Source organism: Nannobrachium achirus (assembly GCF_963921795.1).
Source record: "Nannobrachium achirus genome assembly, chromosome: 10".
NCBI lineage: Eukaryota > Metazoa > Chordata > Actinopteri > Myctophiformes > Myctophidae > Nannobrachium > Nannobrachium achirus.
The window spans coordinates 5,756,131-5,782,578 of NC_137819.1; the positions used below are offsets into that span (position 1 = coordinate 5,756,131).

At 45.3% G+C, this 26,448-nt stretch overlaps 1 protein-coding gene across 5 annotated transcripts in view; it reads right to left on the minus strand.

Annotated features, from left to right (window-relative positions):
* Positions 1 to 239: 239 nt before the first annotated feature.
* Positions 240 to 26,448, minus strand: part of LOC308293363 (uncharacterized protein) — a 525,181-nt gene continuing 498,972 nt past the window's right edge. For 4 of the 5 annotated variants that reach the window (XM_080735845.1, XM_080735843.1, XM_080735842.1 and 1 more), the window contains 18 exons: positions 20,315 to 20,442; positions 19,491 to 19,592; positions 18,400 to 18,460; positions 17,178 to 17,315; positions 16,257 to 16,384; positions 15,474 to 15,768; positions 12,476 to 12,597; positions 10,862 to 10,960; positions 8,688 to 8,754; positions 8,263 to 8,400; positions 6,998 to 7,999; positions 5,684 to 5,749; positions 5,113 to 5,264; positions 3,342 to 3,470; positions 2,455 to 2,512; positions 2,255 to 2,326; positions 2,082 to 2,159; positions 240 to 1,534 (listed from right to left, as the gene is read on the minus strand). In XM_080735845.1, the coding sequence (XP_080591971.1) occupies positions 294 to 1,534; positions 2,082 to 2,159; positions 2,255 to 2,326; positions 2,455 to 2,512; positions 3,342 to 3,470; positions 5,113 to 5,264; positions 5,684 to 5,749; positions 6,998 to 7,999; positions 8,263 to 8,400; positions 8,688 to 8,754; positions 10,862 to 10,960; positions 12,476 to 12,597; positions 15,474 to 15,768; positions 16,257 to 16,384; positions 17,178 to 17,315; positions 18,400 to 18,460; positions 19,491 to 19,592; positions 20,315 to 20,442 (4,076 nt within the window). In that variant the 3' untranslated portion in view covers positions 240 to 293. Of the gene's footprint in view, positions 1,535 to 2,081; positions 2,160 to 2,254; positions 2,327 to 2,454; positions 2,513 to 3,341; positions 3,471 to 5,112; positions 5,265 to 5,683; positions 5,750 to 6,997; positions 8,000 to 8,262; positions 8,401 to 8,687; positions 8,755 to 10,861; positions 10,961 to 12,475; positions 12,598 to 15,473; positions 15,769 to 16,256; positions 16,385 to 17,177; positions 17,316 to 18,399; positions 18,461 to 19,490; positions 19,593 to 20,314; positions 20,443 to 26,448 lie in introns of those variants that run through there. The other variant, XM_080735846.1, reaches the window with a different exon arrangement.

The window sequence follows — 26,448 nt, forward strand, 5'->3', positions numbered from 1 at the left end:
AGAAACGAGTTACACAGGCTATATCAGATATGAATGAATATCATAAACTATGCAGAACCCCCCCGCTGACAGAAACGCGCACATGGTGTGTTTATTTTTTTAACACAGTCCTTATATGCGGCGATCGCAGATTCCCCAATGGCGATTTGAATACAAAACAATACCAGCATGAACCCCCTAGAGGGCGACATTACGCACAAATGACGACGTGGCTTTGTTTCTCTATTGTCTTTGCACTTTAAGCCATGGGTCTGCAGTTGGAACTGTTTTGTAGATGACTCCAAGTCCAGACATCACATCCTGGAGGGGAGTCTGGAGGATCCTCCAGTAGAACGATCGCTGTAGTTTACACACTGTGAGGACACAGACGGATGCTGCTCTGGAGCTTGGTTGAAAACGGCAGGCTCGATTCTGTACAGCCGTCCATTCATGAAATAAAGATCATCAGGGTCAGGGTCATTATAAGGGTCATAATAAGGGTCATCATAAGGGTTCTGATGGGTGGCCTGGCCGTAAGGATAAGCTGGAGTGCCATAGACCGCAGCTGTCGGGGAGTAGCTGGGGCTTACTGCTGATGAGGTGGGCTGGTTGATTCTGTGATCCCAATCATGGAACTGCTGGCTAGTGGGGTCTGGGCTCACCATGGTGAAGGAACCCGCCGCCGTGGGGTCATACATACTAGCCAAACTCTTTACTGAGTTTGGAACAATGACTGGGAGTGGTGGGGTGGCGCTGGGTTCAACAGAGCTCACGTTCAGGTTATAGTCCAGCTGTGGCTTGGAGTCTTCGCCTGCAGGGTTGGCTGCTCTGCAGTGGTTTTGGTAATTCATGATGTCATTGTTTTCAGGTTTGATGGGCTTCATGCAACCTACAGGGGTTTGGGTGGATGTTGATGGTGCAATGAGCCCAATCTCAGTGGCATATTCAGGGTTTGCTGGGCTGGGAGCTAACAGGCCCAACTCCTGTCGTTTGGCTTGCACCAAAGACTTTAACTGGCTAAACCTCTCTTGACTAGAGGGCAGATCCTTGTTGATGGCAGGGGACAGGGTGAGGGCGGCTGCAGAGGTCAACTCCAGCGATAGCAAGGATTGTTCCATGCCGTACTGGGTGGACTGCAGGTCAGGCTGTGGCTCACGTTTAAGCACTGAAGAATCTACGGACCAAGTGGTGATTGATGTCTGAGTAGATGCATCCACGACTAGATCTGTTGGAGGGCATTTAAGGTTCTGCTCTGATTCTGACTCACACTGCCTTTGTGAAAGCTCACAGTGCGGCAGAGTTGTAGGTACTGTTGTGGGTTCTACTTTCACTCTGACCTCTTGGTGTTGAGGAGAGGGACACTGACTGGGTTCTACTTTCACTCTGACCTCTTGGTGTCTGGGTGAGGGACACTGACTGGCAGTCGATGAGACATTTGAACAAGGAACTGAAGTGCTGTCACACGTGCCACTGGCATCAGGAGACGTTGCAATTCTTCTCCATTTGACGATCTCTGCATCTCCATTCGATGACACGTCATCAAAACCACGTTTCACTGAAAATAAAAGTCAGGATATGTTAGGAGAGCGTTCTCAGAAGAGAACACTTTTCTAGTTTTTACATCAGATACCAACAACGATGATAACGATTATGAACGTCAACAGTGGTCACTAGAGCTGGGATATCATAGATATGAAAAGCTAGATACCTCTTCTGTGTTCATTGGAGCGACTCGTAAAACAGGATGGGCGGAAGTGCCGAAGGCACGCTGCCACTCAAAGTGACTACTGGCCAATCACAGCGCATGTTTGCCGGGACTTCAATTCAATTCAAAGGAACTTTATTGCCATGAGGAAACAAACGTTTACATTGCCAAAGCAAGTGCCTCTTGGAAAGAGGGAGTCCTCCCTCTGATTGGCCTACCGAACATCCCCCTATGACTATGTGACGCACAAGGAAGTGTGCTTCAAAATTCCGGAAGCTTGCCTTAAAAATGTCCCTACTTTTTTTACAAACGCCCCTGAGCAGAAGGAGGTGTCTACCTTTGTATGTCTATGTGGGACATAATCTTTATTTTGTGTGTGATGTTGGTCCTTGTATACCTTTATCCCTGCTTTTGTCTGCCTCTTTGGGCCTGGATGACTCCTCTGTGTGAGGAGGGTCTTGTGAACGCAGCTGGTCTGTTCAACAGAAGGCAGAACAACAACATGTCCATCTCATTCTAACATTGTTTTAGTGGAACATAAAGCTTGTGTGTAGATGGAGAGGTTCTCACCTGGTGGCTGTTGGTCAGCAGGAGGACAGGAGGAGGTCTGTTGTCTCCAGATGTCCTCCAGTATGTGGATTCCTACAGACAACAATCAATACACTATAGTTACAACAGCACACATTCAAGGACCATAGCTGTGAATAGATAAACACTGATACGATGTTTTAAACCTCAAGTAAAAAAAGGGAAAGAAAATTAAGAACTACCTTCACTGAACGGAGCCTCTTTGACTCGATGATATGAGTTCTTGTCAAGCCGTATAACCTTGACAAGAGAAAACATTACACTAGTTAGCTTATGTGGTTCGGGCATCTAGTACGGATGCTCCCCGAGCGCCTTCCTAGGAAGGTCCTCAAGGCACGTCCCACTGGGAGGAGACCCAGTGGCAGACCAAAGATAGAAGGACTATATCTACAAACTGGCTTGGGAACGCCTCGGTATACTCCCTGAGGGAGTGGAGGAAGTTGCTCGGGATAAGGAAATCTGGAAATCTCAGTTGGAACTGTTAACCCCGCGACCCGATTCCGGATAAGCGGTTGAAGATGGATGGATGGATAGAAAACATTAATAATGATATTACACTAGTGAAGGCCAGTCTCAGGCTACACAATTAAGTTTTAAGATATTTAAACAAGTCTGCATCACACATGAGGAGAAAATCTTCTCTCTAATGTCAAACAATTTAAGATGCATTAAACTACACAATATTAGCTTGGGTGCCTGCCCACCACCATGGAGGTTGTGCGTTCAAATCCACAAAGCCGAGTTGTCGATACAAACACAATTGACTCGTGTTTGGGGAGGAAGATAATTGTCACTGTTCTATGTCCTCCCGGTGGGGGCTCCTCACCGCTGGGTGAGTCAGTAGGATACAACAGCAGTGACAACAGAAAGTGTGGGGAGGAATCAATTGGCAATTTAATTATAGCGAGGAAAGGATTTCAACAGGAAAATACAGGTAGAAACCTTTGCTCTTTCTTCTGATTTCAGGGACATTTAAAATTTCAGGTGCCATTTTTGCTCTTTGAACCAACTGTAGTTCCACGACAGTTTCCCGAATGTATTACTTCATGGTACGACTCAAACTGGTTACCTGAGCGTCCACTTGGCAAAACTGCTCCCATTTTGCTCGTTTGTTGACGGCAACCTCAAAGTGACCCATCTTCTGTTTGTCAGTCAAGTCCTCCTGATTCCAGAAAGCCATTGCATCTGGAACCATCGGCTAACACAGAGACATACAGAAGTCATTATATAGGGAAGCGTCTCCTGACATAGACATGAAATAGCCATTATATGAAAAATGTAATCCTTCAAACCGTTGTGTCGAAAGACACAATGTCTACCAGTTAGACACACTGCTGAAAAGCTGAATAATGCTGTTGATGCCTGACACACACTGAACGCGGAGGGCTGTGCAGCATCGCGTTGCGGTATCGACGCGCGTGAAGTGCCGCGCGGTAACCCCAACTGGATGCGGCGCGCTGCCACACAGCACATCCATTTCCCCCAGTGGGGAGAAGCATGGGAGAACATGTTCAACGCGCGGCAACGCTCGAAAAATAGAACAGCGGCGTATCGGCGCGGCAGGCGAGGCGGCAGACCCGCGGCTGCGCGCGTCTGACGTCGCCGGTGTGGGTTAGTTCATTGAAAATAATGGGGCCATATGTTTTGGCGCGCACCTTCCGCGCACCTTCCGCGTCCGGTGTGTGTTCCCCTTAAGAGGTATCAAACGTGTTTTGTTTAGGTGGGTTAATGTCAAGATCGTTTTAATGACATATCAAGGGCATCATTTGGGGCATCAGGGGAAGGTATAAAAAGCTATAAAAATCTATATATAAATCCTTGTTAAAGACCATTGTAAAACTAACTAACTGGCCGTAAAAATCGTTATATAAGCCGCACCGTTGTATAAGCCGCAGGGTTCAAAACATGGGAAAAAAGCCACGGCTTATAGTCTGGCAATTACGGGGTAACTTATTTTTTGCCACCCCCCGATCTGTCTTTCAAACATTACGTCTCTGTGACATATCCAGCTGTCTACCGCAATTGAGCAGAGCATACAGTATACTTAAAGAGGTGGTGCCATGATTTCCCCCCCTATAAAACATGATTATCAGGTATTATGATTATACTAGGAGGAAGATTTTTTCCAAGAAAGTATACAGAAAGAGTTAGAATTGGGTTTTTATGTGGACACACCCCCAGTTCATTAAGTATGCATGGATGGGATGGTGGGTGGTGACCCAGCTGATATAGCCACACCCCACAGTGTTGGGTGAATGGTAAATAGGGGAGGAGTTGATTCTGTGATGTCATCTTATCTGTGTTTTTTAACTGACACTTTTCCCCACAAGGTGGCAGCCTCCAAGAGAAAACAAACAAATACTAAGAGAATACTTAAAAAAAACACATTAGGGGGTCTAATGAAGTACTTTCAACCTCCTAGACACATGAAAAACAGAAAAAGTACAAAACTATGGCACCACCTCTTTAACCAGTAAGACTACCTAATCGGGAGATAAGCGATCGTCAGGTCGTATACACAAACTTTAGAAGGCAATTGTAGCCAATCAGGAGGGAATATGGGAAATGGGACAAATCCATGTTGATGACATGACTTGTGAGATACTGTGTACCGCTTTGCGTGACTTTTGGGCAATATCTGTATCCAAAAGTTTGTTTTGATCAAATCGGCCTCATGGTGGCGCTAGAAAAGGGCCATGTGAGAAATCAGGGCTGGAGGTTGTGGTTTGCCAGCCAAGGAGTGTGTGTGCACAAAAGTGTGACGTGACGGGCGGTCGGTGGAGGTTTTGATAGTAACTGAGACCTGAGAGTCGCAATAAATGAGAGAAGAGGCCACTGACCATAAAGTTATACTGGTGGTCAATGCTGGTGACATGTCGACAGATGTCATTGAGTTGGACAGTCTTTTTGCAGCTCCCACACAAGTAGAACGGGTTCAGTCTCTCACCCATAGATATCTCCTCACACTGACACTCCAGCACCGACCTCAGACCTGGGGTATACACGCACGCACGCATGCACGCGCGCACACACACACACACACACACACACACACACACACACACACACACACACACACACACACACACACACACACACACACACACACACACACACACACACACACACACACACACACACACACACACGCGCACACACACACACACACACACACACACACACACACACTTTAACCATTTATTTATGTCCAAACGAAGGCGTGCTTTAAAGTAAAAATTAGTGTATTTTTTGGCCTATTGAATTGGAACTTATGATTATGACGTAATATTTACTGAGGCTAAAACATTTGTTTATAGTTGTTTAAATCCTTGTTGACACCGTTGCAACAAAATGTCAACACCGCAAAGGACCGTTCATTTGTACATAAGGGGAAAACAAACAGACCCTCACCTACGACTTGTTCTCTCTTCACCTCTGACATGGCCTTCAGGCAACTGGACAGACAACTCATTTTCCCTGGAAGTGACAGACAAGTGAAAGGAAAAGGAGACCGTTTATTTGATTTGATATATTTAGCACAGTGTAAAAACAATATAAAAAACAGTACACAGAATATAAAAAGATAATTGCCCAGGAGGAGGCAAAAAGCCCAAAGGGCTTTTATACGAGGCCTCTACCTACAGTATAACTCAATAGAATTACTAGTAAGACACCTGAGGGTGACATGCGACCTCAGGGTGACATGCGCCAATTCTTGACCATCTGGCCAACCACAGCGTTTCTCTGACGATTCTAGTTGTTGTCATTCTGGGGGGAGTTTGTTCATGTTTTTGTGAGGGTATCAACCCTAGGAGACACGGGGAGAACATGCAAACTCCACACAGAAAGGCCCTATCGCCCACACCCTAGGTGGGGTTGGCGATAGGGCCTTTCTGTGTGGAGTTTGCCTAAACATGGAGATGTGGTACAGAATGACTCATATATGGGCATAAAAAGTATGTCATGTGACATCACTTCCTGTACAGACAGTCAGACAGACAGCCATTGACTCCGGCCTAACAATTGCTACTGTCTATGACGGTAGTCCCATATGACATGATGGACTGGACTATCTCCATATATAGTGTTCTCCACATCTCCATGTTTAGGCCAAACAGGTTTTCTCCATTTCTCCATGTATAGGTCCAAATGCCCAACGTTGAGCTTGACAACGAAACGTTCACACAGCCCCCCCATATTTACTTTAGAAAATATGTTAAATTCTAAGAACGTTTTGAGTACCGGTTTGATACAAGAGCGAATAAGCGCTACACTTCTGGAATCCTGTGCGTCGACTTAAAGTCGGATCCAGGCCTAATAACTTTATCTGGCCGCCCCGTTGCCACCTCCTTGTTACATTTTCTTTTCTCCAGGTGGATGGACTTTCATAGGTGATCTAAGTCCAGCCGCCCCGTATGAGATCGGAGGAGGATACCGCACATTGTACCTCATCCACCCTTTCTTCTCTCTCCTTTTGGTATCTTTATCATCCTCCTCCTTGTTTTCTTTTTTATTCTTCTTTAAGTTATCTGTATCAGTTTCAGCTTCAGCCAATTGATGGCTGGTCAGATGGTTACGATGAGCAGAACGAAAGTATTTTGCTCAAGGACATTTCGGCACATAGCCGGGGACCTTCTCTTTCACAGACAGCCTCTATCGTTATTCAGTAGTCAACCAATAGATTGAAATGAACTAAATGAATGCAATGCCTCGATCCACACATACCTGATGAATTGCTTGGGAGCAGCGGATGCAAGAAAGGTTGCTGCTGCTGGTGTCCACTGTCTGGGTCCCAGAACGGCCGACTATCTGGACACACCAACGGCTTCTGTGTTTCCTCCAGTTTTATCCTTCTTCCCTCCCTGGGTTCTGGGTCCTGTGGTTGAACGCCAGGGTCTTGAGGTGCGGTCTGACTGGTACCAGAGTACTGAGGAGCCATGGGTCGTGTGTCACAGTCCTGAGGAGCCTTCTGCCTTGAACCAGGATCCTGAGGAGCCTTCTGCCTTGTTCCAGAGTCCTGAGGAGAGCAAGACTGTGTCTTAGGGTCCTGGGGAGATCGTGACTCTGTTCTGGGACGATGAGGAGACCGTGACTGTATCCTGGAACGATGAGGAGACCGTGACTCTGTCCTGGAACGATGAGGAGACCGTGACTCTGTTCTGGGACGATGAGGAGACTGTGACTGTATCCTGGATCGATGAGGAGACCATGGCTTTGTTGTCTCAGAGTCCAGAGGAGCCCTGTGCCGCGTCTCAGTGTCCTGGGAACTCGCTAGGAGAACATCACAGCTCTGTGGACCTTCGGGCTGGGTGTCAGTGGGGGATGTCATGTGGCTCTGAGGATCCCATGACCGTGTCCTGGAGTCACGGCGAGCCCCAGGCTGTGTACCCGTGTCCTGAGGAGCCTGTGGCTTTGTCTTGGGTTCCTGAGAACTCTCTAGCTGAACAGCAAGGCTCTGGGAACTTTCTGCCTGGGCGTCAGTGGGGGATGTCCTGTGGCCCTGTGGATTCTGTGGCTGTATCCTGGAATCATGAGAAGCCATTGACTGTTTCCTGCTGTCCCGAGGAGGCCGTGGCTTTGACCTAGAGTCATGAGATGCCGTTTGTTGTGTCCTGGGGTCCTGGGAAGCCTCTGGCGGAACATCACAGCTCTGTGGACCTTCTGGCTGGGTGTCAGTGGGTGAGGATTGTGAGCCAGTGGCCGGCGGGCTTTGATTAGTTTCATTACCTATGGACAGAGGGAAGAGATGGAAGTCATAGATGGTGGTGGGTGCAAATAAACGATGGGCCAGAAACTGACAACAGGATCATATCTAACAACTAACAACCTTTTTAGCTTTTTAATCAATTGGCCTATTCCTTGCCTGTCTTTCTCCTCTTCTGGAGATTGTACAGTACAATAATGGTCAAGAGCATGCAAATTGGTTGGCAGGTGCATTTAACATCAGGGTGATGTGAAGGTGAGACAGTGAGGATGGTTGGTGCATTTACCGTCAGGGTGATGTGAAGCTTCATGTAAACCAGTTGACATGTCCTGGTGTTTCAGGCTCTCTGGTTGAGGATCAGGTGCAGAAGGTGAATCCTGGGACCCTCTCTGCTGTCTCAGGATGGCTTTTATTCTGTCTAAGGCTAAAGAAGAAAGACCATCACAATCATATTGTCAGCCTCATAGCATAAAAAATAAGGTTTTATTCAGGAAAGAAGAATTCACATGAGTCATTTAGGTTAGTGTGTATAGGCATGGTTTTACTGAGGTTAGGTGTAGGTATGGCTTTACTGAGTGCCAACATATAACATGTTTTCCATATTATTAGAATTTGCAGCATTTACAGTAAAATGAGGGTAGTATTCAATGTTTCTCTAACAATATGCGGTCCTCTTGGGCAGACAAGTACAGTACTACAAAAGGGGTTTACCTTTTGGTATGTCTGTGCTTCTTCTAGTCAGATCTTCATACTCGCTTTCACTATTCATTTCAACATTCTAGGGAAAGAAAAGAGACAAGCACATTTAAAAAGAAATGACAAACTGTTTATTGTGTGTGTGTGTGTGTGTGTGTGTGTGTGTGTGTGTGTGTGTGTGTGTGTGTGTGTGTGTGTGTGTGTGTGTGTGAGAGAGAGAGAGAGTTGGTTGTTTTCCAAGAGGGGTCCAGGTAGGGTTGTTCGATATGGCCAAAAAATAAAAACTCGATTATTTTCTCTGAAATCTCGATTTTCGATTTCGATTTCGATTTTTTGTTAAAAGAATAATACATTGTTTCAACTATTTTGTTTTCATTTAAAAAATGCAAGGAAATTATTTTTTTTTGTTCATTATTGTTTCATTTTTTGATTTTTTTTATATAGCCAAATGCAATAAAACAATAAGGGTATTATTAATAATAACTTTAGTTGCGCAACAATCACATACAGAAGTTAACTTACTGCCCTTAGTGTTTCATTATCAATAGTGAGTGACAAAACAGCCAAAACAAGCCAGCTCTTGGAGGCTGGTGAAACGGGTGAAAAAATAGCTAAGGCCACCCCTGCACCACTCATGCACGGAGATGTTGACTGATTGTAAACGGAGGCGAAGCGCTTCGCTTCCCGACGCAAAATTAACACAGTGACAGGGACAGTAGGAGTAGACTACAGTAGGTGGGTAACACAGAATTAATAAGCTTCTTTCAAACTACAACAAGAAGTAAGTTTACCAGCTCAGCAGCGTTTTGTTCTGTTTGCTGCCTGAACCATCGCGAGTGAGCGCAGTGCGGTGGTGAACTCTACGGCCGTCTGAGGTGCGCTAAACGCGCATCAAATGAATGACACATCAGAGAGAAAGTAGTATTAATTTGGTGTCGGACCTTGTCGTCCTGCTTTAGGAGGACGGGGCTCGGGGGCTGTGTACTTTTTGCGCGTGCAAGGCTCCAATGAGTAAGAATTTCCCTAATTAAAGTGAAAATCGATTTTACGATTTCCTTTTTTTTAAATCGTCCAAAGGAAAAAAAACGGGTTTCGATTAAAAATCGATTAATCGAAAAACCCTAGGTCCAGGGGCACCCCAGGGTTTTCCGGGGTCCGCTCACTATCCCGACTATCCGCTGTTCCGACGTGACGGCAGGTTAGTTACTTAGCGTAAGGCAGGTTAGTTACTTAGCGTAAGGCAGGTTAGTTACTTAGCGTCGGCAAGTTAGTTACTGAGGTAAGGTTTACTGAGGTTAGGTTTAGGGTTGGGGGTAGAGTTAGGGTTAGTTTTAGTGTCGGAATACCGGCCCGTCGGAATATTGACGCGGACCCGGGTTTTCCAGGGGGTCCCCATATAAATTAGGAGACAAATTGAATTATAGTTCAATTCACTTGAACTTATCGCATTCACTATTCCAGCAATTGGTTTCGGTATCGCCTATCACTATGAATCTATCCTTTACTTTCTTTTATTGTCCATCCATCCATCTTCAACCGCTTATCCGGAATCGGGTCGCGGGGGTAACAGTTCCAACTGAGACTTCCAGATTTCCTTATCCTGCGCAACTTCCTCCACTCCCTCTGGGAGTATACCGAGGCGTTCCCAGGCCAGTCTGGAGATATAATCCCTCCATCTGGTCCTAGGTCTGCCACGGGGTCTCCTCCCAGTGGGACGTGCATCGAGGACCTTCCTAGGAAGGCGCTCGGGGGGCATCCGTACTAGATGCCCGAACCACCTAAGCTGACTCCTTTCCAAGTGAAGGAGCAGCGGTTCTACTCCAAGTCTCTCTCGGGTGATTGAACTTCTCACCCTATCTCTAAGGGAGATACCAGCCACCCTTCTGAGAAAACTCATTTCGGCCGCTTGTACCCGAGACCTTATACTTTCGGTCATGACCCACACTTCATGACCATAGGTGAGAGTGGGAACGAAGATTGCTCGAAAGACAGAGAGCTTTGCCTTACGGCTCAACTCTTTTTTCTTCACAACAGTGCGATTCAGCGACTGCAAAACCGCTCCTGCTGCTCCGATAAACCAAAATCAGAACTCATGACAGTATACCTACTGTAGGAAATAGTCTGGTGACGGTCTAATTTAAACACATTTTGGGGACTTAGGTTTTAGAAAAGTCCATGGTGTGAGTTACCTGCATCTCGCTGCCCGGGTCTGTCTCAGCCAACTCAGTGGCGATCTTCAGCAGCTCCGCGTCCGACAGAGGAGCGGTCAACTCTGGGCATCTGGACCTCTAAATGCAATTGTAGGAGAGAGAACCATAGTACTGTGACAATCAGTTTCACCCATTTAGGCCTAGAATTATTTCATGCTTTAACTATTTTTGAAAAGTCGTGAAAATGTGTGCAAATCTTTGAATATAATGTATTTTTTAAGCGGTGGGGGGAGGCGGGGGGTTTGTGGTTCGTGGTCCTTGACACGAAAGAGTTTGGGCACCACTGACATAAAAACCCTCGAAGGATTTAGAAGACACTCATTTAATCGGGTAAAAAATATTCAAAGACTTGCACAAAATTAATAATTTTTCAAAAATAGCAGATCTACAAGCTTGCATATCTGCTATTTTTCAATAGTTAAAGCATAAAATAATGCGTAATAACGCATACCCGACCTTAATGGCTTAAACCACGAAAACCAGAGAAAACGTCAACTTCTGAGTTCTCTCCTCTTACAGAGAAAAACAGCAACTTAGCCACTGCAGCTCTCTTCAGGCCTCTCTCAGAGAACTGGAAGAATAGCTATTGAGTGATTTTTCATGAATAGCTATTCATAAATAGCTATACCACAATCTCATAAATAATGTTTTGGGGTGATCATTCGGCCAAAAACAATCAAAGTGACTGCACTGGCCAATCAAAGGGCATCTTTTCCGGGACTTGGCAAAACACATAAAAGCATAACATCTGTTTAGAAGAGTGTGATGGCTTGTGTGGGACAACGATGACATGGATGTGTCTGAAATGACAACTAGTGCCACATTCATGAAAAAAAAAAAAACACTTTTGACCGCAACAAATAGTGTAAAAGCGATAGGCTTATAGGCTTCACTCTATGATATGAGAGCTGCTGGGTTCTGTGGGGGAAACTGGACAACAGGGGAATTTCTGCCTAATAGACCCCATGGACAGTTATGTTGGATCAATATACCGGTAAGTAGGAAAATTAGCCTAGAAGTGATTTAGGGAGGAGTTGTCCTTTAACATGTAGAACACCTAAATGCATCATTCACCAACAGGGGCGTCAACGTCAATTGGGTATGACAGGGGTATGCAGCTGCCATACTCGGGGTCCAGGGGGGGGGGGGGGGGGGAATAAAAGTTACTTTATAAATGTAAATACATTAATGTCTCTTTGTCTATCTGTGCTGGTTATTATGTTGTTAAATTACAGTAAAATAACTACAAATGCAAAATGTTACAAAATTGTCACTTTAACAAGGTATTCTCCCCATTTTGACAAGATGGTATATTCCCAGGTTCCGCAGGTCAGCTGCACAACAGGTGCAATTCATTATTGTTAATTGTGGCACGTTTACTAACCAAGTTTAGCTGCACTTGAACAACCATTCCAGGCTGCCATATCCAGCCCAAGAAACCGTAGAAACGGGGGAAAAAATAGAATGTACTTAAATAAATGTATCATGCCTGTTGCTAAGGTATGCGCGCGTGCAAGACACCAGTCATGTTGCCATACCTTAGCTTTTTCTGAACTGACGCCACTGTTCACCATCATTGAATCATTCACTCACCACATAGTTGAATCTGTGTCCGGGCCTGAACACGTGCTCCTTGCTAGGCGTCCTGTACTTGCACAGTAAACAGAAGAACGCACGTCTTTCCTTGTGCGTGACCGCTACCAAGAAGTTCGAACCTGGAAAGGTTCACATAGATAGATAGATACCTTTAATATCCCAAGGGGGAAATTCAGTAAATGGTCACATGGTTCTGATTAGAGGGAGGCGAACAACAACAGTAATCGATAATAACTAGAAATGGTGTTCCTCAAAGTACAGGTCTCCGGCAGGTCAGGTAGGTTATTGTGGGCAAGCAATGTTCAGAATTCAGCCAAGAATCAGTTACCGTATTTTCCGGACTATAAGGTGCACCGGACTATAAGGCGCACTGTCAATGAATGGTCTATTTTCGAACTGTTTTCATATATAAGGAGCACCGGACTATACCGCACATAATAGACGCTACCGTTGCGTTATGCATCCAACAGATGGAGCTGTGCTAAAGGGAATGTCAATGTCAATGAATGATCCATATATAAGGCGCACTGGACTATAAGACACACTGTAGTTTTTTGAGAAAATTAAAGGCTTTTAAGTGCGCCTTATAGACCGTAAAATACGGGTATGTTAAAAGGGTGACATTTGTTCCTTACACTTTTACAGCCGGGCCGTACTCAACCGTAGTTCCTTTGAAGTATGTCGTAGCCAGCCGGAATTTACCGGACTAGGTCATTAAAAATGAAATTAATGAAAATTATAAAGAAAAAAGAAACGTTCGGCGGTCCTTCTCTGTGTCTTTAGGGATCCATCTAAAGAGTTAACTTTTTTTCAACCATGTGACCAGAAGTGCTTCTCCTAGCCTGCAGCCTGCATGGCCATTCTTCCGTCCACTCTCTATACAGGAGGAGCTGTAAGAGTAGCATTTCTCCGTGTCTTTTTCAATGAGACAAAAATTGAAATCAAGGCTGCATAATGACTGGATTAAATGTGTTTACATCGCTGTGCATGGATCGTGGACATAAAGCACTTTCGGCAACGCCGTTAAAGTAGGTAACTCCGGAACCTCTACTGGTGTAACTACACGTAGCGTGCGCACTCCAGTGTTGTTATCATTCGGGGCAATGTTTTTTTTAAACATGTTTAAAAATAAATAGAAGATTGATCGGCAGTACTTATGTTCAGCGTTTTCTGGGAGGGCTGGCAAAGAGTTAACGTAGGGCGGATGTGCATGCAAAGTTTCACCACAATCGTACACTGCGTTTGCGGGATTTTGTTCAAAACAGGCCAGTCCTGTGAACTTTGGATGTCAATCTTAGTCAATCAGTGTGGTATATGAAAAAATGTAAGACTATAGAGATCATTTGTGTCAATCAAGTCATTTTGCTTATATTTTTCTTTGTTTTGTTCATATTGTTCTGATTTTGAATATGTATTATTTATATTATCATTTTGTATCATACTGTATTGTAATGCTTTGGCAATGTAAGAATGCTTGTCATGCCAATAAAGCTTATTTGAATTGAATTGACAAGAATAACAACTTAAGGCCACTGCGCAATGATGGAACATGTTGTGAGTAGATTTGCCATTTAAAAAAATAATAATAATAATTAACCACTTTCCTAAAATATGGAAAGTGGTTAAAATAATCACATCCAGTATGAAGTTTGAGGTGACTTTGATGAGTTCATTTCATTAAGCTATATGAATTACAGGAACTATTTTCAAGGCTGCTCAACAGCACTGCTCGGTGACTACAGCCAGTGGTGTGATATGGATTTTAGAAGTGGTTTCCCTCTAAATTCATGATGTCACGCGCGCGCGCACGTGCACGCGCATTTGTGCACGCGTGCCTACCGCTCGGTGCTAATACTGTATAACACAAAATTTTTAATCTGATTTTATTTCTTATTTAGTTACATTGTTAATTTGTTGTTTTTATTTTAGTTTCAATTGATGTATTTTCATTTAGGTTTTATATAAAATAACTTTACATAGACTTCATAGACTCACCCACACACAGTAAAGTCTGCTAGCTCCTTTCGGAACCTCTCCCGAGTCCCTCCGCTATGCAGCGCTGACAAAATGAGTGATTTAAACTCATGACATGAAGAGTGAGGAGCTGCATAGCGGAGGGAGCGGTTTCGAATGGAGCTAAAAGTCTGCAAAGAATGCTAGGCGAGCGTAGGCTATATGCTGGCCGCATATACAAGTGTAAATGAGCCTGCCTACCAGAGTATTGTTATGCAAAGGAGACAGGTAGGGGATTGAAGTGTTGACCGAGCCGTCGAGCCGTCACACAACTTGACGACGTGCGTGCACGCGCGTGTGCATGTCGGGCGCGCGTGCGTACAGCTTGATAAGAGTGGGCTCGCAGAGCCCAACCGAGCCCACGGCATCTCACCCGTGACTACAGCTGTTGTTGCCGTGGGACATACAGCGGTGGGACATACACACCAGGGGTGTAGTTGGCTGGATTATTCATGAAGCGAAGCTTTCCCAGAAGAGAAAGATCCCATGATTGGCCGCTGTTTTCCCCCCGCGAGGTACCAAAAAAATGTGTTCTCCACCGGACCCCATTCTTTTTCCGCTTTGACTTTCTAACCTTAATAAACATCATCATAAATACTTTATGGTTCCTGTCGCTAGTGAAAAACTGCCTTTCAATTACCATGATATGCGTTTTGTGCAAATATGGTCCCATTTATGTTCAAATTGATGATAAAGTTGCGGGGGGCGTGGCCAACTAAACTGATACCAGCCGGCTGTGTTCTTATTTCGGGAGGCTCCGACCACATTCTCCCATGTATCCCTGAGGTTGCACGTGACCGTTGGCAGCCAATAGCATTCCTTATGATTCCTGGGGTACCATTCAAACAATGATGGCGATACACCCATACAAGGGACATAGAAACCAATGGCTTTGCATCGTCCATATATTTTTTTACAGTCTATGATACACACGCGGTCTAATGTTGGAGTGGCATGCACCACTCAAAAAAGGAATACTGACCCACTGCCGGTCCATGTAGTGTGTATTTGGAAAGGATGGTGGATTCTGATGTTTCTACAGGCGTTGTCTTGGGGTCCTGAGAGGTCTCTAGCGGAACGTCACAGCTCTGTGGACCTTCTGGCTGGGCATAAGCGGAGGATGTCAGGTGGCTCTGAGGATCCCATAACCGTGTCCTGGAGTCACGGCGAGCCCCAGGCCGTGTCCTGGGGTCACGAGGAATCCGTGGCTGCATCCCGACGGGGTCCTGAGACAGGGGCGTCAATTGGGTATGGCAGGGGTATGCAGCTGCCATACCCTGGGTCCAGGAGGGGGGGGAAATAAAAGTTACTTTTAAATGTAAATCCGTGAATGTCTCTTTGTCTACCTGCGCTGGTTATTATGTTGTTAAATTACAGTAAAATAACTACAAATGCAAAGTTTAACATAATGGTCACTTTAACAAGGTATTATAATTATATTCCCCACACTTGTATTCTCCCCAGCTTGACAAAATGGTAAAAGCTGCACAGGTCCAATGCATTATTGTTAATTGTGGCACGTTTACTAAACATGCTAAGTTTAGCTGCAATTGAAAAACCATTCCAGGCTGCCATATCCAGCCCAAGAAACCGTAGAAACCTGTGTAAAAAAAACGTTTTCTTTTTTTTTCAGACATTGTGAAAATAGCCGATCTACATGCTGACAACGCGAGCTTGCAGCGCGAGATCTGCTATTTTCACAATAGCACCGTGTTATCCAAAACTTAATGGCTATTTTCCATGAGGACTCCCATCTTTGCCGTACCCTAGCTTCTGCTGAACTGACGCCACTGCCCTGAGAACTCCCTCGCTGAACATCACAGTCAGTGGGCGAGGTGTGCATCGGTGAGGACTCTGAGCCAGTGGCCGGTGGGCTTGGATTAGCTTCATTACCTATGGACGGAGGGAAGAGATGGAAGGAATAGTTGGGTGCAAATAAACGATGATGGGTCAGAAACAGAAACGGACAACAGGATCATATCATGATGTTGTCGGGTGGAAACCTTGTATCTCCAAATTTCAAATTTGTATGTTCTTTCGCAAAGTAAAGCCCTGCTTCATCGTACAAAAGGCCGTCGGACAAAAGTAGTGGAAACAGCAGATCTACAAGCACACAACGCCTCGCACCGCGAGGCGTTGTGTGCTTGTAGATCGGCTGTTTTCACTAGTCTAAATCATTTTTAAAATGAAAAATGCAAAACGAACAGTTTTGCATTTTCGGTTTTCACCCGACAACGACGATATCTAACAACGAATAACTTTTTTAGCTTTTCAATCAGTTGGCTTTTTTTCTCCTCTTCTGGAGATTGTACAATAATGCAGTGGTGTAAAGTAACTATAACTTAAGTACTATACTTAAGTACAATTATGAGGTATTTGTACTTTACTTGAGTATTTCCAATTTCCAATACTTATACTTCTGTTCCACTACATCTTGGATCCAAAGTGAGTGATTTTCAATGAGAATGGAGCGTTTTTTTGCAGAAATCCTCTGCAGGCAAAAATGCTCCATTCTCATTGAAATTCATTGGTGAATTCACTCTAGGTATTTTGTTGTGAGGGCACCCTAACAGAGTATTTTCACAATGTAGTATTGATACTTTTACTTAAGTAAAACATTTGAGCACTTTTTCCACCACTGCAATAATGTTCAAGAGCATCTAAATGGGATGGTTGGTGCGTTTACCATCAGGGTGATGTGAAGGTTGATGTAAACCAGTTGACATGTCCTGGTGTTTCAGGCTCTCTGGTTGAGGATCAGCTGCAGAAGGTGAATCCTGGGACCCTCTCTGCTGTCTCAGGATAGCTTTTATTTTAATCAGGACTAAAGGAGGAAAAGCACAATCACAAACACAGCTCTCTGTGCTGAACCTAAACGCAATGATTATTTCAAAACTATAATAGTCGTTGACAAAAGCTATTCCACGCTAGCCTGACACTTCAGTCCGCACATCACCCCCCCCTGCTGGTGGGTGGTTTGTAGTGGGTTGTGAGATGTCGGGCGCTCGCAGTCAGGCAAATTCCACGCAGGGTGCACGCTACACACACAGGAGGTGGAGGAGAAGGGAATTTAAATTCCACTTCTATAGAGGACCGAAGTCTAAGGTAATTTACACATCCTACCTGGGTCGCATGTTTTTCACCCCATTCTGAATTCCCATATACTTGTTTCATGTTGCGTCAAATTAGAACTGTGTTCCAAAAATACACAAATTACCTCAAAATGGATACGAAGAATCAGTGAGAAAACTCTAATGTCACTGCCAACAGACTGTATCAAATATGAGTGACTATCGTAAACGATACAGAGACACCTCCCCGACAATATATCGCAGAGGCAGTTTGTTTATTTTTGGACCACGATTCTCATATGAGACGATTTCAAGACGACCCCATGTTATTCTCCATAGAGCAGGGGTCTTCAACAAGGGGTCCGGGACCCTTAGGGTGTCCTCAGAGATACTCCAAGGGGTCCTCGAAATCTTTATGTGATAGATACTTGTTTTCTTTTTTTATATTTAAACACTTTAACCCATGTGTCCTTATTCGGAGAACTTAAGCCAAAAATAGACGATCTACAAGCTCACAACGCCTCGCGGCGCGAGGCGTTGTGAGCTTGTAGATCAGCTACTTCTGACAAAGAGGTCTGGTATAGATGGGAAACAGAGCCGATTAAGTACAGAGTGAAAGGTCAAGTTTATTAAGTATTCAAGAGGTTAAATATCTGAAAACACAAATTGACATGAATCAAAAATACACTGATGATTGTGCCGTCAAACAATGAAACTATATTGATTCTCTGGAAAGGTTGTGCTTTATCTCTCTCTCTCTCAACTAGGGTGTCCTTGACCTGAAAACGTTGAAGACCCCTGCCATGGAGGAATGAAGGAATGACTGCACAGTTTTACCTTCTGGTACTTCTGCTTTAGTCAGCTCCTCGTACTCTTGTTCACTGTTCATCGGTATATTCTATGCAAAGAGAGAAAGAGACAACCACATTAAAAACTAAACAAAACATGGCAATCTGATGATCATCAACATGTCCATCCATTCTGAATAGAGTTGTGTATTTTGTCTGGACATCTAGGAGGACATAGTCATTTCAAACTGGGGTCCAATTACCTAATGAAAATCTATTTGGGGGACGAGAAAAATAATTCGACTAATAAAGTACTTTAAAAGCCGCTCTGAGAAGCCATTTAAAGCCCCTTTTCCACTGGCCCAACACCACACCATTCCACACCAGAGTGCCCCCACAGGTTTTCCACTAAGGACCTGGGTAGAGTGGTGTGAAAGTGGTACTAAACGTGGTACTAAAAAGTATACAATCTAGAGTAGGTCCGAGCTAGGCCAAACAGGGCCAAACACTTCATAATGACTGATCACTCACTAACTTTTCATTTAGACCACCAGGATATAGTTGAAATACATGATAATAGATTGTATTGTGTTATAACCACTATTATAATCTATTATAGTGTATTATAATTATCATAGTAACACATTAATACTTTATAGTGTATTATAATCACAGTTAAAAGGGTCAATTTGTTTCTTACTGATAGGGGTACTTTTGTGTAATGGAAAATGTAGATATTTTTATGTGGTGCAGAGTAGTGTGGTGAGGTGCTAAAGCTGCAGTCGAAAAGGGGCTTAGCGGCTGCTACTCGTAAACTGGTAACAGTAAACTTAGCCTAGCCATACCTTCCCCTGACCTTTGTATTTGTATAATATACCATTTATTTTTGCATTGTGTTTTTCTGTTGTTGTTATTCTTATTTTCTCTGCATAGTACTGTGTTTTATCTGCATGTCATTCATTGTTATTAGAGTTAAAAAAAGGATCTCAATTTAAATAAGTCTAGTGCTTACTTGAGCTTAATCCTCTTGTGCTGTCATGAAACTGTACATTTTTTCTGTGCAAACTTTTAATAAATCAATCAATCAATCAATCAATCAATCAATCAAAGACTAATAAAGTATTCAAACAAATAAATCACCTGCGTCCTGCCACCTGTTTCTTTCTTAGCCAACTCTGTAACAATCTTCTGGAGCTCCGCCTCCGACAGATCTGATGAGGTCACCTCTGGGCGCATTAACCTCTACATGGAACATTCAGAACATACAGTTTACACGTAGAAAACCAACCCGTTTCTAAAACCATTAAGACCTGGAATTATTTTATACTTGTTGAAAAATAGCAGATATACAAGCACCGAGTGCCGCGCTGCGAGCTTGTGGATATGCTATGTTTGAAAAATACACGGCCAAATACATGTAATTTTGGGGGTCCTTGACATGAAAAAATACATTTATAGAATCGGGTAAAAAATATTCAAAGACAGGCACAAATGTTCAAGTTTTTTTTTTCTTCAAAAATAGCAGATATATCTGTATCTGGTGAGAGCAGGAGAGGACCTGGTGAGACGTAGGAGGAGCCCGGCCAGGAGTCAACCCATAGAGCCTAGTTCTTCCACGCGCCAGAATTGTACCCCCAATCCCGGCAGAGTAGTTCCAGTGCAGCACATTGAGTGACCCTGTCTTTCCCTAATAGGACTGATCGTGGATAGCTACTGGGACGTAAGTCGGGACTTGATCAACCCCGGCTGGGTCACCTGGGCGAGGATGTATGATGTTGCGAGACCCGAAACACCCGTCGACCCCAGGCTACATCACTGATGATACGTCCCAGTTGCATCCTTGTGATGTTTTTTACACTATCTGTATATTTATAGTTAAAGCATAAAATAATGGTTAAAGTGGTTCAAATCTAAAGTGACAAAGATTTGCGTTCAGACCTCAATGTTTTAATCCCTCCACTTACCACGTAGTTTAATCTGTGTTGGGTGCTGAACCTGTGCAGGTAGGTAGTTGGTTTGGTCTTGCACAGTAGACAGAACAATGCACACCTTTTCTCATTGTGCGTCATGACCGCTACCAATAAGTTCAAACCTGGAAGAGATGGAATAGTTCAGTTTTCTATCAATTACTCGCCCCCATGGAGTTGTATTTGAATTTGGATTTTCTTCTTTTTTTTGGGGGGGGGGCTTAAGAATGCCTATCAAATGATAGGCATTCTTAAGCCTATCATTTGATAGTCTCGCGTAGCCAGACAACTATTCCACAATCTCCGAATGCTATATAGAGTCTGGAACGGCAGCTCCCGAACGGCGAGTATCGGAAGTAGCCACTGTTGCACTGAACTGTAGTCCCATTGGAAACATAACAGAAACACAATAGCTCAGACAAAGTCATTCGAGCGGCCTATTCTTGTTATGGGTGTATAGTTTAAGAAAACGTTTTAAAACATCATGGAGGTAACACCAACAACACCAGAGAAAGATGAAATAACGTCCCCAGAAATATTGAAAGGAGACATAACGCTTCCAGTAGGACATGTTATTGCTACTGCACCAAGGGAGCGGTTGCGTCACATCCGCTTTATCTCGCACTCATCATTTCTATTTCTGTTTGCCAGACTGTATGCCGGGAGCATTTCCCAAATCCTGGAGGCAACAGTCTGGCCTTGCGAGACTAATCATTTGATGATCAGCAGTGGTTCCCTATGGACACACAAGAGCCTACTTTGTGCACTATGGAGACACAAACAACTATATTTCCGTCCATGCCTTACCCCATATCTAGGGATGGAGCTTGTTAATTCTTATTGATAATGAGCACCTTATTGATCCTGCTTATTGAGCCGGGCTTTTATCGAGCCCACTATTGAGCGTTTTCTGATATTTTGTGTAAAGATATGAGACGACAAATTCAGAACATAACTGGTATCTTTTTTAATTGGCCAGTTGATGCGACTGTGAGTTTGTTCCTGACCACCATCTATGACGATGACAATTGACAAAAGTAACTAATATCATTAAATATCTAAAACATTCATTCATTAGTGTGCAATACGTGTTATATGGCTTTATATTATGGATAGTACTGTAATCATTTCTTGATCTCCTCTTGTCTTGATTGTTTAAACATGACATCATGGGCCGCTATGTTTGATAACAGGGTTGATAAGCCCAAAGCTTATTGATACCGGGTACTCAATAAATCTGTTATCAGTTTATCGAGCTACCCTTGTTTAGAGCTCCATCCCTACCCATATCCCTAAACCTCTTTGCCTTTTTTTAAGATTTTGAAAAACATTTTAAGATACTTTAAATACGGCTGCCCGCTGGCCTACTGCTCCGGGCGCGTGCCACTTGGGCATTGCCGCATGGCATGGATGCCTGGTGGCGTCGCCGGTTCGATTCCCGATCCGGACGCCCTTTGCCCCATGTCACTCCCTGTCTCTCCTCCCATTTCCTGTCGGTCTGCTGTCCTATCAATAAAGGCAAAAAGCCCCCCCCAAAAAAACAAATCTTTAAGATACTTTAAATAGCCGATCTACATCGAGACGTTGTGAGCTTGTAGATCAGCTATTTAAAACATTGAAAAAAAGTTTTTCAAAAGAGTAAAACATTGCAAAAAGGTTTAGGGATAAGGTGTAAGGCATGGACGAAAGGCTTTATCAGAGTCCAAGGTGAAGAGCTATCACCTCAACTTTTAGGTGATAAGCTTTGTATATACTTTCTGTTTGTTTAGACTTACTGTTTTCCTTTTTTGTTCTTTCATTTTACTTTCTTTACATATCTACTGCATAGTACTGCGCCAGTTTAGATAGGAGGAACTGTAAATCACACACAGGAGAGGATGAGCGGTGCAACCATGTTTACTGAATGAATGGGCAGGAAATGACGGTACATACATATACATGTTCTCATGCCCAATCACATGCCACCCACAATCCCATAGTCAGAGGGAATAACATAATCCCTGGCGCCACCCTTTTTCTCTTTTTTTTTTTTTTTTTTTAAATAACACCCCAACTTGTGCATTGTCCATTCACCAATAATATCTCAGCCTATCTGGCTCTCTGGTCTGACGCCCCGACCTGCGAGGCACTGTCACCTCTCTCTCAGCCTCAGGAGGAGGCACACTCTCCACTGACTGGTCCATTTCACATGTCTCAGGCACGTCTGCTGACGTGCCACCATGATACTGGGGTGACAGGGGCGGCTCTGCTATGGCCGGTGGAATATCAGGGCCACGTAGAGACTCCACAGGATCCTCATCGGACGACAGGCCAGCGTCCACTGGTTCCGTGACAGGAGACTGGTCCCTCACCTTGTAGCAATCACTCACTCTGACTCTGTAGGAGGTACGGCGCAGTTGATTACCCGTAAACTTCTGGATGTTACACCATGCTCCATCAACACTGACGACCAGGTATCTGTCACGGGCTCTTGACTTGTTCCGATCCCCATATAGGTACACCAGGTCTCCTGGTTGGAGGGATACTGGCGCACCTGCACGGCCGGATGGTGCTTTCGCTCTCATGCTGTAAGGGTGGTTGGCCACACGCTGCGACTGCTGTTCTCTGATGAGAGCCTGGTCATCCACTGGTAACTGCTGATGAGAGAACTGATCCCGCTGGAACATCATCTCACGGGCAGCCAGCCCACGTGACCTGACCCGGCTGTTCAAGCGGGCCGTGGAGACGGAGAGCAGCAGGGGTGTGACAGCTTTACAATTAGGCTCAATGCGTAAGATCTCACCCTGCAGTTCTTGAATAGCTCTCTCAGCCACCGGATTCTTGTTGATGTTCTTAACCCTGCCCACTTCCACGACCAGCCTGTGCGTGGCGAGAACCTCATCTCCTTCCAACGCAGCAAACCCTGGAGCTGGGTCAGTTCTGATTACTGCAAAGGGCCCATCAAGTGGACACACGCCTACGCACAGGCGAAGTAGAGCATCTCTGAGTGTCTCTGAGCGTTCATTCTCAATAATGGAGGTTAGTGTGAAGGATGTCACGCATTCTCGAACGACAAGAATGAATTGGCGTTCACGTCTAAACACATCTGCTGCGAAGGCGGCCCCAACGACCTCGGGTGGGTGACACGTAGACTGGTCAAGCATGAACGCCGGGGCCTTTTTCAGGGATGCACATCGATGGCACCCATCAGCTACACGTTGAACAGAAGCATCCATGTCCAAGGCATAGAAGTAACGCTGCACGATGGTTTTCAACTGGTGGGTGGACGGATGGTCAAGCTTAATATGGAGAGAAGTGAGTAAACCATCTAGAGCAGCCCTCGGCACTACAATGCATTCTGTTGATGCTGCAAGAGGAGTGTGGCGGCGGACAACCAAGAGGCCGTCCCTGGACAACGTGGCCACATTCAAGTAACGCTTCACATCCCGTACGTTCGTCAGCTTCTTTGACGGTCGTGTGCCCTGACGGAGATGAGCGCCCGTGCGTCTGAGATCTGAGCACTCAGACTGTATAGCCAGCCATGCTGACCTAGAGGTGAACGGCAGCTTCTGCGCTCCTCGCATAATGTCCTCAGTGCTCACCTGGCGCACAACAGACTCTGCAGCCACCTGCACAAATGTACAAATCTGGCACGTCGGATTGTCACACTCTGCTGCATTGCGGCTGGCAAAGTCAGACGGTAAAATCGATGCCCCCGCCACATGCCGCACGTGCACCTGGTACCGGCTGGCTGTTGACAGAAACGATGTGACACGAGGGCTTGCTGAGAACTCACCCCTACACAGTTTCTCAAAGGCCTGGACACATGGCTTGCTGTCTGTCAGAACACATGTCCTCTGAGATGACTGGATAATGTAGGGAGCAAAGTGCTTCACTGCTGCTGCTATTGACAAGGCCTCAACCTCACAGGGCAGCCAGGAGGCCTGATTTTTACGCAGCTTAGCACTAAAGTATCCAGCGACTTTCACAGTGTCCTTACAGGTGATATACAGCGTAGCTGCCAAACCTGGGTCCCTGACAGCACCATCAGTAACAATCCATAGCTGGTCAGCAGGTCGCGGCAATGTAACGGCATGAGCTGAGGACAAGGCCTTCTGGGAGTTACTAAAAGCACATAGCAGCTCGTCAGACCACTGGATCACATCTTTTGAGTCTCTGCCAGCAACCACATCATCAAGTGGTGCCAGTGTGGTAGCACAGTTTTTGAGTACACGAGCCAACACCTTGTACGCCCCAATGAATGAACGCATCTCAGTCACAGTCTTTGGGGGCGGGCACGCGGCCAGGGCAGACACACGGTGAGGGGTGGCACGGATGGTACCCTGACGCCACACCCAGCCTAAGATGGAAGTCTGTACGGGTGCTACGGTGGTCTTGGTGGCGGCAAGTTTCAGCCCACAATGCTGCAGGGCTGACAGCACCCTCCTCCAGACGGCCAACAGGTCATCAAGAGAGTTTGCGCCACAGTACATGTCATCTGCAACTTTGGCTATGTGGCCTTGCTCCAGAAGATCCCCGAACACCCTGCATGTCAGCTCCTCCAACGCTGTCTCCGACCCCGGCATGCCCATGGCACAGCGCACATACACACGAACACCCTTAAACGGTGTAACCACTCCACAGTACTTCCAAGAGTCTCTGGATAGTGGAATTTGATAGAAGGCCTTTGTGAGATCCGTAGCAATAATGTACTTCCACTGCGCAATCAACCGTAAGGTGGAGTCAACGTCAGGCATAAGTGATGGTTGAGGTTTACTGTACCGGCCAACATCCGCGAATGCTGTGACAAGGCGAGAGCCGCCTCCTGCCTTCTTAACCAGAAAGGATGGGTTGACATACTCCACTGCAGCGCCGACATCCTCAGGCTTTCTGAAGACGCCCATCTGCTCCAGATTGTCAAACTGGGCCTGAAGCTCCTGCAACTGACCCCTGGAATACTGCGGGACCCTGCCTTTACGCTGCGGGGGTTGCACAGGCCCCATATTCACATTGGCTTGAAAGGGGCCCACAGCACCATTGTACCCACCATGATCATCTGTCTTGGCTTGGAAAATCTAGAGCTAGAGAATCTAGAACCAGACCTAGGAAATTCAGAGACAGCTGTGCGCATAGCCCTTGCGTCCTCTGACGCCTGTAGTTCATTTAACAGGGAATCAAGAGCCTGCGAAATCTCTGGCTTAATGGATGCAAGTGTGCGTGAACGTAGCTCTGTGCCATACCGTTGCTTCACAAGTCTGGGCAGCTCCTCATGCAGCAAGCGGAGCCATGTAAGCACAATAAAGTTCTCCAGTGATGGCGAGAGCTCCTCATCTTCTGTCACAACTTCTCCCATGTGACTGATTCCAGAGTCTTTGTGCAGCATATTATCCTCCACAAAAGCCATTAAGCGCTGAAATAAGTCTTCTGGTCTTTCATTAGGTTCCAATTTAATAGCAGCAAAGTCAATGAAATGTGCTCCTGTGCACTGAAATCCATAATGCTGGCGTATAGCTTGCCATATACTGTCAATGGAAGTAGAGTTTTTAACTATACTTTGACGTGAGATCACAGGGCAATAATTGGCTATTTGCCCCAGCATCAATTCCAGCATGCTTACTTTCTGTTCCTTTGTCCGCCGCTGGGGGCGGGGCACTTCGTCCCCGTCGTCAGTGAAGCCTCGGTGCGGAGATGCTCTCGTCTTCTTTTCCCACGCTGCGCCGTCCACAAGGAAAGGAGCGAATTCATTGTCCAGTAACAGCGTATACAGTAGATTCTGTCGCCAGTTCTCAAAAGAGTTCACGTTCTCTATCTTGGTTAAGCACCATTGCTTTGGCGCTCTGAGTGACGTTGCCATATTAGGCTATGTTGCGCTCTAAATCCTCTCGCGTTCTGACGGCAGACTGAAATCCACCGTGCGATCGTCTATCATAAGACTGTTAAATAACTCCTTTTTCGGCCTGAGACGTAAGTCCAATCGCCGCTGCCACCACGCCAGTTTAGATAGGAGGAACTGTAAATCACACACAGGAGAGGATGAGCGGTGCAACCATGTTTACTGAATGAATGGGCAGGAAATGACGGTACATACATATACATGTTCTCATGCCCAATCACATGCCACCCACAATCCCATAGTCAGAGGGAATAACATA